General features: G+C 43.7%; 1 protein-coding gene across 4 annotated transcripts in view; it reads left to right on the top strand.

Moving 5' to 3' along the window:
* The window catches only part of LOC129813278 (protein strawberry notch homolog 1-like), a 34108-nt gene that overhangs the window by 19308 nt on the left and 1456 nt on the right, over positions 1-13344 (top strand). Inside the window, exons 17-32 of one of the 4 annotated variants that reach the window (XM_055865631.1) lie at positions 3672-3817; positions 4109-4309; positions 4391-4561; positions 4760-4929; positions 5137-5268; positions 5500-5635; positions 6090-6202; positions 6312-6383; positions 7373-7472; positions 7915-7989; positions 8073-8219; positions 8409-8503; positions 8631-8717; positions 8887-9101; positions 9258-9451; positions 13075-13086. In XM_055865631.1, coding sequence (XP_055721606.1) covers positions 3672-3817; positions 4109-4309; positions 4391-4561; positions 4760-4929; positions 5137-5268; positions 5500-5635; positions 6090-6202; positions 6312-6383; positions 7373-7472; positions 7915-7989; positions 8073-8219; positions 8409-8503; positions 8631-8717; positions 8887-9101; positions 9258-9451; positions 13075-13086 — 2066 coding nt within the window. The other 3 variants (XM_055865605.1, XM_055865622.1, XM_055865611.1) reach the window with 3 other exon arrangements.

Genomic DNA, 13344 nt, shown 5'->3' with positions numbered 1-13344 from the left:
TCTTTACAGCAATAGCCATTTGCTTTCCAAGCTGTTTTCCCACGATTTGAATTTTAAAATATTGCGATATGCCTGGCTGGGCCTCTACTTTTCACTGACAGTCGCAATGCAACAATCATCTATTTGGTATTTGTGTGCACTGCCTTTCCTTCCGACTGTTTGTAATGCGATTTAAAACAACTTGTTTATTTTTTAAGGCTAGGCAACGCTAATGATCCTGTGTGGCCAAATCAGGATTTAGTGGCCTAATGGATGATTTTATGTATTTCTCTATAGACCGGAGTAGGCTAATTAGGCTATGTAATATTTGCAATATAATTACATTTACTTAGGGAACGTTTCCCTTAGGCTCATAGGTGACGCATCCATAAGGCTATGTCAATCTACTATCCCACATAGTAGAAAAGTGTACCTATTCTATTGGTCAGACTGTTGAGAAGGAAATAGTCCTAACAGACTCTGGGACAGTTGTTGGATGGTAGATCCCAAATTCATCCAACCAGCAGGCCTAGGATACATAACAACATGTTTAAAAAGCAATGAATCTGATGCAACAGATCAGAACATTTAGTTTAAAATGTTGATAAACTATTCTTTTTAAAATGTATTACCAGAGCAATGTGTACAGGGCAGTAGGCTACTGGTTTCAATGGTATATGGAAGTCTTCATAAAATAACTTCCTTCACAGACATGGTGGTATTTTACCTAGGCTACTTTGAAGCAAGGTAAAACATGCCTCATAATGTTGTAAAATGTTCAGGTTTCAAACAATTAAGTAGCTCTGTTTTCAAAATGCATAGTGCCTCCAGCTCATTGCAAAGTGGTGTGTGACATGCTGATGAAGCCTGCCTTCCATTGCCTATGCATTTGAATGGGAAGCACACTTTAATTACCAGTTGAGAAATAAAAAGCGCTGTCTGACAGATTTTCCTCTCAAAGGCTCTAACTGTATACTGTGAGCGTGTGATAATTACGATACAAAACATGTGATTAAATAAGATGCATAAGGAATATACGCACTTCAATTTAATTCCACTAAATTATGCAAATTAACCCATAGACCGATAAGCATGATGTATTTAAAGCAATATAGACTAATCATGAAGTGCTTTGAGAGACTAGTCAAGGACCATATCACCTCCACCTTACCTGACACCCTAGACCCACTCCAATTTGCTTACCGACCCAATAGGTCCACAGACGACGCAATCGCAACCACACTGCACACTGCCCTAACCCATCTGGACAAGAGGAATACCTAGTATGTGAGAATGCTGTTCATCGACTACAGCTCAGCATTTAACACCATAGTACCCTCCAAACTCGTCATCAAGCTCGATACCCTGGGTCTCGACCCCGCCCTGTGCAACTGGGTACTGGACTTCCTGACGGGCCGCCCCCAGGTGGTGAGGGTAGGTAACAACATCTCCACCCCGCTGATCCTCAACACTGGGGCCCCACAAGGGTGCGTTCTGAGCCCTTTCCTGTACTCCCTGTTCACCCACGACTGTGTGGCCATGCACGCCTCCAACTCAATCATCAAATTTGCGGACGACACTACAGTGGTAGGCTTGATTACCAACAACGACGAGGCGGCCTACAGGGAGGAGGTGAGGGCCCTCGGAGTGTGGTGTCAGGAAAATAACCTCACACTCAACGTCAACAAAACAAAGGAGATGATTGTGGACTTCAGGAAACAGCAGAGGGAGCACCCCCCTATCCACATCGACGGGTCAGTAGTGGAGAAGGTGGAAAGTTTTAAGTTCCTCGGTGTACACATCACGGACAAACTGAATTGGTCCACCCACACAGACAGCGTGGTAAAGAAGGCGCAGCAGCACCTCTTCAACCTCAGGAGGCTGAAGAAATTCTGCTTGTCACCAAAAGCACTCACAAACTTCTACAGATGCACAATCGAGAGCATCCTGTCGTGCTGTATCACCGCCTGGTACGGCAACTGCTCCGCCCACAACCGTAAGGCTCTCCAGAGGGTAGTGAGGTCTGCACAACACATCACTGGGGGCAAACTACCTGCCCTCCAGGACACCTACACCACCCGATGTCACAGGAAGATCATCAAGGACAACAACCACCCGAGCCACTGCCTGTTCACCCCGCTATCATCCAGAAGGTGAGGTCAGTACAGGTGCATCAAAGCAGGGGCCGAGAGACTGAAAAACAGCTTCTATATCAAGGCCATCAGACTGTTAAACAGCCACCACTAACATCGAGTGGCTGCTGCCAACATACTGACTCAACTCCAGCTCACTTTAATAATGGAAATTGATGGAAATTAATCAAATTTATCACTAGCCACTTTAAACAATGCCACTTAATATAATGTATATGTATATACTGTACTCCATCATCTACTGCATCTTGCCATCTTTATGTAATACATGTATCACTAGCCACTTTAAACTATGCACTTTTATGTTTACATACCCTACATTACTCATCTCATGTATATACTGTACTCGATACCATCTACTGCATCTTGCCTATGCCGTTCTGTACCATCACTCATTCATATATCTTTATGTACATATTCTTTATCCCTTTACACTTGTGTAAAGGTTATTACTGCATTGTCGGAACTAGAAGCACAAGCATTTTGCTACACTCGCATTAACATATGCTAACCATGTGTATGTGACCAATAATGCTTTTTAAATCAAATCAAATTTTATTTCGCAATGGGATTTTATTTATATATATTATTATTTTTTTATTTTAATAGAAATTTTATCTCCTTTTCTCCCCAATTTTCGTGGTATCCAATCGCTAGTAATTACTATCTTGTCTCATCGCTACAACTCCCGTACGGGCTCGGGAGAGACGAAGGTCGAAAGTCATGCGTCCTCCGAGGCACAACCCAACCAAGCCGCACTGCTTCTTTAACACAGCGCGCCTCCAACCCGGAAGCCAGCTGCACCAATGTGTCGGAGGAAACACCGTGCACCTGGCCCCCTTGGTTAGCGCGCACTGCGCCCAGCCCGCCACAGGAGTCGCTGGAGCGCGATGAGACAAGGAAATCCCTACCGGCCAAACCCTCCCTAACCCGGACGATGCTAGCCCAATTGTGCGTCGCCCCACGGACCTCCCGGTCGCGGCCGGCTGCGACAGAGCCTGGGGGCGAACCCAGAGACTCTGGTGGCGCAGTTAGCACTGCGATGCAGTGCCCTAGACCACTGCGCCACCCGGGAGGCCCTTATATTTATTTTTTGACAATTTTATTTATCGGCTTTTCTATTTTTTTAATGGACAAAAATCGTCTATTACCGGCTAACAGAAACTTTGACATACACATTAGGTTGGAGATTGGCTGGTTCTCTGTAGCTCAGTTAGTAGAGTATAGCGCTTGCTATGGTAGTGGGTTCGATGCCCGGGACTGCCCATACGTAAAATGTATGCGCGCATGACTAAGTCGCTTTGTGTAAAAGCATCTGCTAAATAGCATATATTAGGCTGAAGCAGAGGGCAGCCACAGTGCAGCACCCAATGAGTAGTTAAGTTCCTTGCCCAAGGGAACATCAGCGAGAGAACATATTGGCGAAACAACTTGGAATCTATTGAGCAGCTGTAAAGCTAGCTAGCTACATGCTAATGCCAGGTGTATGCTAGTACCATCTATAACAAGGTGTTTGCTCTCTTGCTCTCTCCCTCTCAGAGGTGTGCTCCAGTCCCTGGTAGAGAAGCACTTCCCAGCTCCAGACAGAGAGAAGCTGTTCAGCCTGCTGGGCATTGACCTGCCGGCCATGAAGATCCCCTTCCCCAGCGAGGCTGCAGCAGAGCAGAAGGGAAAGAAGAGGAAAGGTACTCCAGGGCAGTTAGCCAGGAAAGGGCACTCATTGGGTCTGTAATGAGACAGTGAAGAGTTTTATCTCTGTATTCTTCAGTTGGTTTCTTTAGCAACAAGAGATCTCTTCATGCATTTCCACTGTTCGTTTTGCGTGAACCTGTAACTCATCGTAGGTGTTTTATGTAATGTTCTGGCTTACTGTTTCACACGAGAACTCTTTAAAAAAAGACCTCTGTCTCCCAACATTAATGTAGTGTTTTGGCTATGTTTACCAATGTTAATGTTCCCTCTCTCCTTCCCTGCAGGTGCCAACATAAAGAAGGCAGAGAAGAGGAAGAGAAAGTCAGGTGGTCTGTCGGGGAACAGCTCTGACGACAGCAAATCAGAAGAGTCTCATAAGGACGATGCAGAGAGTGACGACAGCTTCAAGTCGGTCAGCTCGGGAGAAGATGACGAAGACGACTTCAATCCCTTCAAGGATGATTCCAGCGAGGATGAGGAGGATGGTGAGCGAGGGAGTTTGATGATTTAAGATTGATTATGAGCTAACCACCTACCTAAGTCTCATAATTTCTCCCATCTCCCAGACCCCTGGCTGTCTGGAAAGAGGAAAGGGGTGAAGAAATGCAAGGAGAAGAAGAAGAAGAAGAGCATTGACCCAGACTCTATCCACAGTGCCTTGTTAGCCTCTGGTCTGGGCTCCATCAGGCCTGCTTTCACCACCCCCACAGTCAAGACCTCAAGCACACCTGCCATAGGTAAGTTAGTAGCAACAACACACTTTCCGTAAGTGAGCGTGGAGTCGGACTTCTGTGCAAATCTCCCATTGCCATCAATGTATGCTCTAAAGTCTGAGTTAGGATTGTATAACCAGCCAGAATGAGCAGATGACGATGAACATTCAACATTTTTTATTTTTTACTCCCTCTTTCTTACCCCTCTTATCCATCCATCAGCCAAGGTAGAGGTAGATGACAGCTGTATGACCAGTCAGGATGCTGTGGAAGATGCTCAGCAGATGAAGAGAGATCTGTTGGACCAACTAGATAAGCTGGCTCAGGATCTACCTCCCAATACTCTGGATGAACTCATAGACGAGCTGGGAGGACCCGACAACGTGGCTGAGGTAATGGGTTCAATTAAATATGGATACAAAGAACAGTGGCCCAGGAGCTGGACAAAATAAAATATCAATTATTAAAAGAAGCTTAAAGTCCACTCATTGTTAACTGCAAATTTGTACAATTTTTACGCTAGAGATGGACCTTGTGACTATCTTATCATATTTTAGATTCTTTATTTGTTCTCACATGATCTCCTCTCTGTGTTCCAGATGACTGGGCGTAAAGGCCGGGTGGTTAGTAACGACGATGGCAGCATCTCCTACGAGTCTCGGTCTGAGCTGGATGTTCCTGTGGAGATCCTCAACCTCACAGAGAAACAGAGGTTCATGGATGGAGAGAAGGTACGGGAGGATGGGAAGAGAGAAATAGAAGGAGGAGAGAATGGAACAGTATTACCATGTTTCAGATTTAGGCGAGGGGTACAAGCACATGACTTGAGAAATGTAGGTTGTGTGCAAGGCAGTGGGGGGCAGTCTGCTTGTTTGAGTCACAGATCTATAGAATCAGTTGAATAAAGTAGTCACAAACGATGGCACAAAACCATTCCTAACCTTGTTCTTCTCCCTCCCCAGAACATAGCCATCATCTCTGAAGCGGCCAGCTCGGGCATCTCCCTGCAGGCTGACCGGCGAGTGAAGAACCAGAGGAGGAGGGTCCACATGACCCTGGAGCTACCCTGGAGTGCAGACAGAGCCATACAGCAGTTTGGTCAGTAAAGTCTTTCTGGCTGTGGTTTCATTACCCCCATACAGTCTCAAGCACTGAGACTTAAAGTTGCAGTCCGGGATCTTAAGAACTTTCGTATATATTGTACGAATTGCAATCCGTCACATGTCATAAGAAATGGATGACTTGGTACACAATTGTGACCAATTTTGGCTCGTGGGCGCTACTTTCAAAACCACTAGCTAAAATTATACAAAACCTTTGATGTTTCACCAAGTGAAAATGCTATAAAAATTAAATCTAACTTTATTTTCACTCTAGTCTTGTGGGATTTACTTGTTTCCATAATGTGGCTCATGGTAGTTAATTTAGCTGGCGTGTCTCCTCTGGGTTTTTCCACTCTGATACAATGGGAACAGCAGGTGTGAGGTATTTAGACTAATTACATGTGTGTTCTGCTTAATGGTGCCAATGTCTGTCTCGTTCTCTCTCTCAGGGAGGACCCATAGGTCTAACCAGGTGACTGCTCCTGAGTATGTGTTCCTCATCTCTGAGCTAGCTGGGGAACAGAGGTTTGCCTCCATTGTGGCCAAGAGACTGGAGAGCCTGGTAAAAACCTGTCCTGTCAGTGGTTCAATTGAGCTGAGCAGTGGAGAACATGGATATTATCACTCATGTTTGAGCCACTGATGCTACATGTGATATGTGTGTTCCACAGGGTGCCCTCACCCATGGAGACAGAAGAGCAACAGAGACGAGAGATCTCAGCAGGTTCAACTTCGACAACAAAGTAAGCAGATATACAGATATATATATGTTCAAAAGTTTGGGGTCACTTAAAAATGTGAAAGAAGAGCAAAAATAAATTGTCCATTAAAATAACATCAAATTGATCAGAAATACAGTGTAAACATTGTTAATGTTATAAATGACTATTGTAGATGGAAACTGCTGATTTTTATTTTATTGAATATCTACATAGGCGTACAGAGGCCCATTTATCAGCAACCATCACTCCTGTGTTCCAATGGCACGTTATGTTAGCTAAGCCAAGTTTAGCATTTTAAAAGTCTAATTGATCATTAGAAAACCCTTTTGCAATTATGTTAGCACAGCTGAAAACTATTGTTCTGATTAAAGAAGCAATAAAACTGGCCTTCTTTAGACTAATTGAGTATCTGGAGCATCAGTATTTGTGGGTTTGATTACTGGCTCAAAATGGCCAGAAACAAATAACTTTCTTCTGAAACTCGTCAGGCTGTTCTTGTTCTGAGAAATGAAGACTATTCCATGTGAGAAATTGCCAATAAACTGAAGCTCTCGTACAACGCTGTGTACTACTCCCTTCACAGAACAGCGCAAACTGGCTCTAAGCTGAATAGAAAGGAGTGGGAGGCCCCGGTGCACAACTGAGCAAGAGGACAAGTACATTAGTGTCTAGTTTGAGAAACAGATGCCTCACAAGTCCTCAACTTGCAACTTCATTAAATAGTACACACAAAATGCCAACAGTGAAGAGGCAACTCCGGGATGCTGGCCTTCTAGGCAGAGTTCCTCTGTCCAGTGTCTTCTTTTGCCCATCTGAATTTTTTTATTTTTTATTGGCCAGTCTGAGATATGTTTTTTTTTTGCAACTCTGCCTCGAAGGCCAGCATCCCGGCGTCACCTCTTTCTAAGTGACCCCAAACTTTTGAACGGTACTGTACCACTAAATATAATTTGTGTGTGTGTGATTCCCTGTAGTTGTGGTTGTAACCTCTTTTCTTCTCCAATCCGCAGTATGGCAGAAATGCTCTGGAGATTGTGATGAAGTCCATCGTTAAGCTGGACTTTCCGTTAGTGAATCCTCCATCGAACTTCGAAGGGGATTTCTACAAAGGTATGTCTCATGTGTGGACAGATTTTGGGACTCGGTTGTAGGATTTATGTCCCTATTTTGAGCCAGGGGAAATTCCGTTCTCCTGCTTGATACTGGAGATTCTTTCATAATGTCTAGAATTCACACGACTGGCTCAGTCCACAAGCTGAGTGAATCTATTTCTGGTGCATGGCTGTTGTTTTACTTCCATCTGTGGGCTCCTGGGTGGTCAGCGGTCTAAGGCACAGCATCTCAGTGCTAGAGGCGTCACTACAGACACCATGGTTCGAATCCAGGCTGTATCACAACCGGCCGTGATAGGGAGTCCCATAGGGCGGTGCACAATTGGCCCAGCATCGTCCGGGTTTGGACGGGGTAGGCCGTCATTTTAACTTTCTTAGTTACCTGACTTGCCTAGTTAAATAAAAAATGTTGGTTCTGTCTTCATCCTATTCCCTGGCAGAGATCCTTCGTGGGTTGATCGGAGTGGGTCTGATCAATGTGGAGGACAGATCAGGGATCCTGTCTCTGGACAAAGGTGAGACTGGCTCTGACTTTAAGCCTGGTCAGATTACATAAAAAATTATTAGACTGTACGGTTCTTTCCTCTCTTCTTCCCAGACTACAACAACATAGGGAAGTTCCTGAACCGTATCCTGGGGATGGCGGTGCAGGAGCAGAACGCTCTGTTCCAGTACTTTTCTGACACGCTGGCAGCCGTCATACAGAACGCCAAGAAAAATGGACGCTACGACATGGGCATTCTGGGTAAGACCGGAAAGGAATAGCCTTAAACTTTCTTCTGGTAAAGGAGACTAATGCCAACTACTGTGAATGAGGGACTATACTCTAAATGACAACTACAGTATTAAACAACTACCCAAGATTTCAGACTGGGTCTGGACAAAATGGCTGCTATGTGGATCTGATTAGTATTGTTTCTCGGTCTCTTTCTAGACCTAGGTTCTGGGGATGAGAAGGTGAAGAAGATGGAAGCCAAAAAGTTCCTGACTCCAGGCTACTCCACCTCCGGACATGTGGAGCTCTACACGGTATAGCCGACTGTTGTTTTTCCTCACTAGACAGGAATAGAAACTGGTTTAACAAGGAACTCTTTATTTCTTATGTCTCCAACGGACCGGTAGCCATTTTCCATTTTGTAAATATTGTGTGTGTCAGGTGAGTGTGGAGAGAGGCATGTCCTGGGAGGATGCTACCCATGCCTGGGCCGAGCAGAGTGGACCCGACGATGGCTTCTATGTACAGGTACTAAAAGACCAACCAGATGTTTTCTTCTCTACAGAGTTTGGCAAACTCTACATATTAGCACCAAATATGATAACGTTCTGATTTTCATAGAGTTTGGAATGCCTTAACATTTCCCTAGATTTAGTTTTGTTTTACAAACTCTAGATATATTTTGCTGATCCCCCAGATAAGGAACAACAAGAAGACTGCTATCTTGGTGAAGGAGGTGAACAGTAAGAAGAGGCTGTTCCTGGTCTACAGACCCAACACAGGCAAACAGCTGAAACTGGAGGCCTACGCTGACATCAAGAAGAAGTGTAAAAAGGTGCTGTCAGACGATGCCAAGCAGCACTGGATTGACCAGTACCAGTCTTCAGCTGAGATCTGCTCTCATGCTTACTGGTAGGTGCTGTTTTTCATATGACTGTAAAGTTGTGGTGGTTTTGGCGGAGTTGTCAAGTTCACCAGCAGGTTTTACTCTTTACCCGTATAGTTTAATGAACTAGTCAGAAAAAAGGTTGAATCGTGTGTTTTATTAACCCCCTCTCCTCCCTCCAGGCGTGGTAACTGTAAGAAGGTGTCGGTGGGTCTGCAGTGTGAGGTGGGTCTGCGCTGCAGGACGTACTATGTGCTGTGTGGATCTGTGCTCAGTGTGTGGACCAAGGTGGAGGGAGTCCTGGCCTCCGTCAGCGGAACCAACATCAAGATGCAGATCGTCCGTCTCAGGACGGAGGACGGGCAGAGGATTGTGGGTAAGTTGATACTGGAAGTCTTTGGGCAGAAGCCGTTTATAAAAAATAAATTGAAGTCACAACTTGTAATGTATTTTACCAGAGGAGTATTGTAGATAAGTAGAAGCTGGTCCCTCTCCTCCCCAACAAGTGAACTATAAATGAACAGATGTTGGACTATGAGGTAGCTAGAGAAGTGCATTATTTCCTTTGTTCTAACGTGGTTATTTCCCATCTATCTCTCTTGTGTCCAGGCCTGATCATTCCAATTAACTGCGTCTCTCCTCTGACCAACATCCTGTCGTCGTCTGACCAATCTCAGCAACTGGCCGTTCAGCAGCAGCAAAAGTGGCAGCAGCTGCACCCTCAGAGCCTCAGCCACATGCATAACATGGGTTCACCACCCAGTCTGACCTGATGGGCTTCGACACCCATTTTCTCCTCCACACCCTGGGTTTTCGACCCAACCTGATGAGATACGACAACATTTCCATCAATCTCTACCGTGACGCTACCCACCACCTCTTCTCTTCCCTCTCCGTTCCTCCTAAGGTGCTGAGTTGTGGTTTTCCCTGAAGCTAAACCACGGTGGCAGAGTTAAGATTTCAGGGTTTATGTCCAAAGAGGAGACAGTCTCCCTGTTGTCATCCAGAGGAGTTAGCTTGACGAATAATATTCCTCTGAGATTCAGAGCTGAAGATTTCGAAGAGGCTGCGGTGATGAAGGGGGGAGAGTAGAGGACGCATGGAAAAGTGGCATTATTAAAAATGCCGGAGACTATTTTTCCTGTTACACCCCCCTCCCTCCCCCCAGCTCTATGTAAACGATGGCGTGTGCCTTCTCTACTGAAGGATGGGGGATGTCACCCAGGTTTTTGTTTTCTACAGGTAACTGGACAGTGCTCAGGGGTTCGTTAAGCTACACAGTGACTCTTTTTTTCTTTTCTTTTTTTACAGACGTTTTACAAAAGTCTACCTGAGATGCATGACCACACACCAACTGCTTGCTTTCTTCATTTTAGATTTTACTCTATCACGACTCAAGTCTCAGGCATGATGACGACAACTATCACCATAACTACATTTAAAATGGCACCCTATTCCACAGATAGTGCACTACTTTTGTTGTTCACCATCTAGAGAGTAGGGTGTAATTTCTGAAACAATCCTTGTTCCTTTCTACCTGTTTACAGCTCGACTATCAAGAATTGTGATTGTGCATGGTTTAAAATAACTTTATTTTCCTGCATTTATTCCTCTGCATTCAAAAGATGTTCGGAACAGGTTGTTTGATATGTGGCATCAGATTCAATATCTTGTACTATCAAACTACAGCAGATACACTCCTGGAGTGTTGTTATACAACTGCACGTGAACCGACAGATCTTGTTTGTTAATACAAGCTGTCTAATAACGCTACATTAAAAGCCAGTATTCAAGATAGTTTGTTGCTGAATTCAAAATGGATCCCTTTTACCTCATGTAGGTGTGTGTAAATCTGAAAGAATTGGATCTGTGTATCCAATGTGGTGAAGATTGCATCAATTAGCATATTCACTTGTATCTATCTGATCCTTTAGGTCACATGTCAAACTCTTTCCACAGAGGGCCGAGTGTCTGCGTGTTTTCTCTCCCTTGTACTTGATTGATTAATTAAGGTCACTAATTAGTAAGTACTCTCCCTCACCTGGTTGTCTGTCTTAATTAAAGGAAAAACCAGCAGACACTACTAGGCCATCCATGGAATGAGATTGACACTACTGCCCTAGGTACTTCATGGAATGAGTTTGACAATACTGCCCTAGGTACTTCATGGATATCTAAAACAGGGGTTTCAAACTCATACCATGGAGGGCCTTGTGTCTGCTGGTTTTTGGTTTTTCCTTGTAATTAAGACTTAGACAACCAGGTGAGGGGAGTTTATTACTAATTAGTGACCTTAATTCATCAAGTACAAGGGAGGTGCAAAAACACGCAGACACTCGACCCTCTGTGGAATGAGTTTGTCGCGTGACTCTGGGTTTTTGGGATTGGGCACTTGATCCCTCACCGATTCTGAACTGGAATCTAACCTCGAATCTCTACCAGTCAGCAACATTGCTGCTTGATCTCTGGTACTTTTTATCTGTTTTGTCACTTGAGACAGGATGTACAGGGGCGGAAGACTTTCTAAAAATATTTTTTTTTTTTAATAAAGTGACGTAAAAAGCTTGAGTTTAGGATGCTACTTTGCTATACCAATGTGTGTAGTGTAGTCTGGACATAAGAAAACAGTTTTTTGCTTAAATAGCTGTTAACACTTGAAGGATGGCGTAATTTAATCTTTGCACGAGTTGCACTACTGACATGTTGTACAACAAATCTGTATTAAATGATTTAACTGAGTGCAAGATTTCTACCTCTTAATGACCAATAAATACCAAGGATAAAGTTTGAAAACGATCAGATTTTATATCATTCCTCAATACCATTTTCCTCAATCCTTTAAAAAAATGTTTATATCTGTATACTTAATTATCCACGTTTTGTATATGATGTGCTGTACTCCATAATCATCACCAATCATAACAGGTCCCCTCTACTTTGTGGTTTTTAGGCCATCACTTGGGGGTCAATCCCATCCCACAACTTCCATGGGGTAATGACGCTGAAAGCTATGATTGGGCAATAGAACGTGGCCGCTGCCTGTCCACCAATGGTCAAGAGAATGACCGGGTCCTGTACCACAAATTGGAGGGGTTACATCGTATCAGCACGGGCCCAATCACAGCTTTGAGAGAAGACGGGAGAATCTTCAGAAGAGGGGACTCCAGTGCACGTGTTGTAGTAGACAAGATTTTTTTTTTATCTTTATGCTTAATATTTGGGTAAGAGGGAATTTCTAGGAGGGGAAAGTGTGGCCAATTCGAGGCAACAATGGATGCGTCTCCAAGTCCCCAGACAAAGACAGGTAATCTTAAATTGACTTAGTTTTATGTTTTTTTTTGGCTGTGCTATGGTGGTAACAAAGTGTTACGAACAAAAGCAATACTGTTGCACGAGTCGCCACCATCTGACCAACAGTGTAACTGGAAAGGTCTATAGACTTACCCCACGCTCAAGTATCACACGTAAAAGGAGCTTGTATAGGCTAATTATATTATTTATTTTTACTTTATATTGCTTTGTTATATAATTAAGACATATCAATATGAAATATTTTCATAGTCCATTAGGCTTGAAATTCTACAAAAATGTTAGTTCTATGTGGTCTAGAGATGTGTTCTGTGCAGCCGGACAATTTATAAATATTTTCAACAAAATTAATCCAACATGAATTAGTAACAAAATATGTAATTTAAATAAACTTGAAAGTATTTTTGCTTTTCAAATGTACTGAAAGTTGTGTAAATCGCGTTGGAAGCATTTTCGGTCAGATTATCCGGGATTGTCTATTGTGGTGATAGAATGCATTGTGGGTGTCAATATAAAGTGACGGCCATATTTGCCGGGTGCCGTTTCTGTAAACAAAAAGTGAGAGACAGACGCTTCACTGAATTTGATTTTCGGGTCATTTTATTTCTTTAATTTACAATGTCTCTGGGAATGTCTTACAAACCCAATGTCCACCAGCACATTCCAGGAACTTCTGGGAACCAGGGTAAGGGAACAATATCGGTTAAACTCAACCATCCATCCGTTAAATCGAGTGTTAAATTCGGTCTTTTGGAGAATAACGTTACCTGGAGAAAGACCGTGTCTGTAGTTTCTGTCCAGTTATATATAGGGTCAGATCCTGGGAGCTAGGCTAATTCATATCCGCCATTATTACTAATGTAAAAAAGCCATATCCTCATCTTCATTGGCTATAACGACAGAGGTGGGAAATTCCATATGTTCCGAAAAATAATCTCTGTCGTTCTGTGTCCCATGCCG

This window comes from Salvelinus fontinalis, chromosome 2 (genome assembly GCF_029448725.1).
Source record: "Salvelinus fontinalis isolate EN_2023a chromosome 2, ASM2944872v1, whole genome shotgun sequence".
Taxonomy (NCBI): Eukaryota; Metazoa; Chordata; class Actinopteri; order Salmoniformes; family Salmonidae; genus Salvelinus; species Salvelinus fontinalis.
This window is presented reverse-complemented; position numbering and strand designations above follow the sequence as displayed.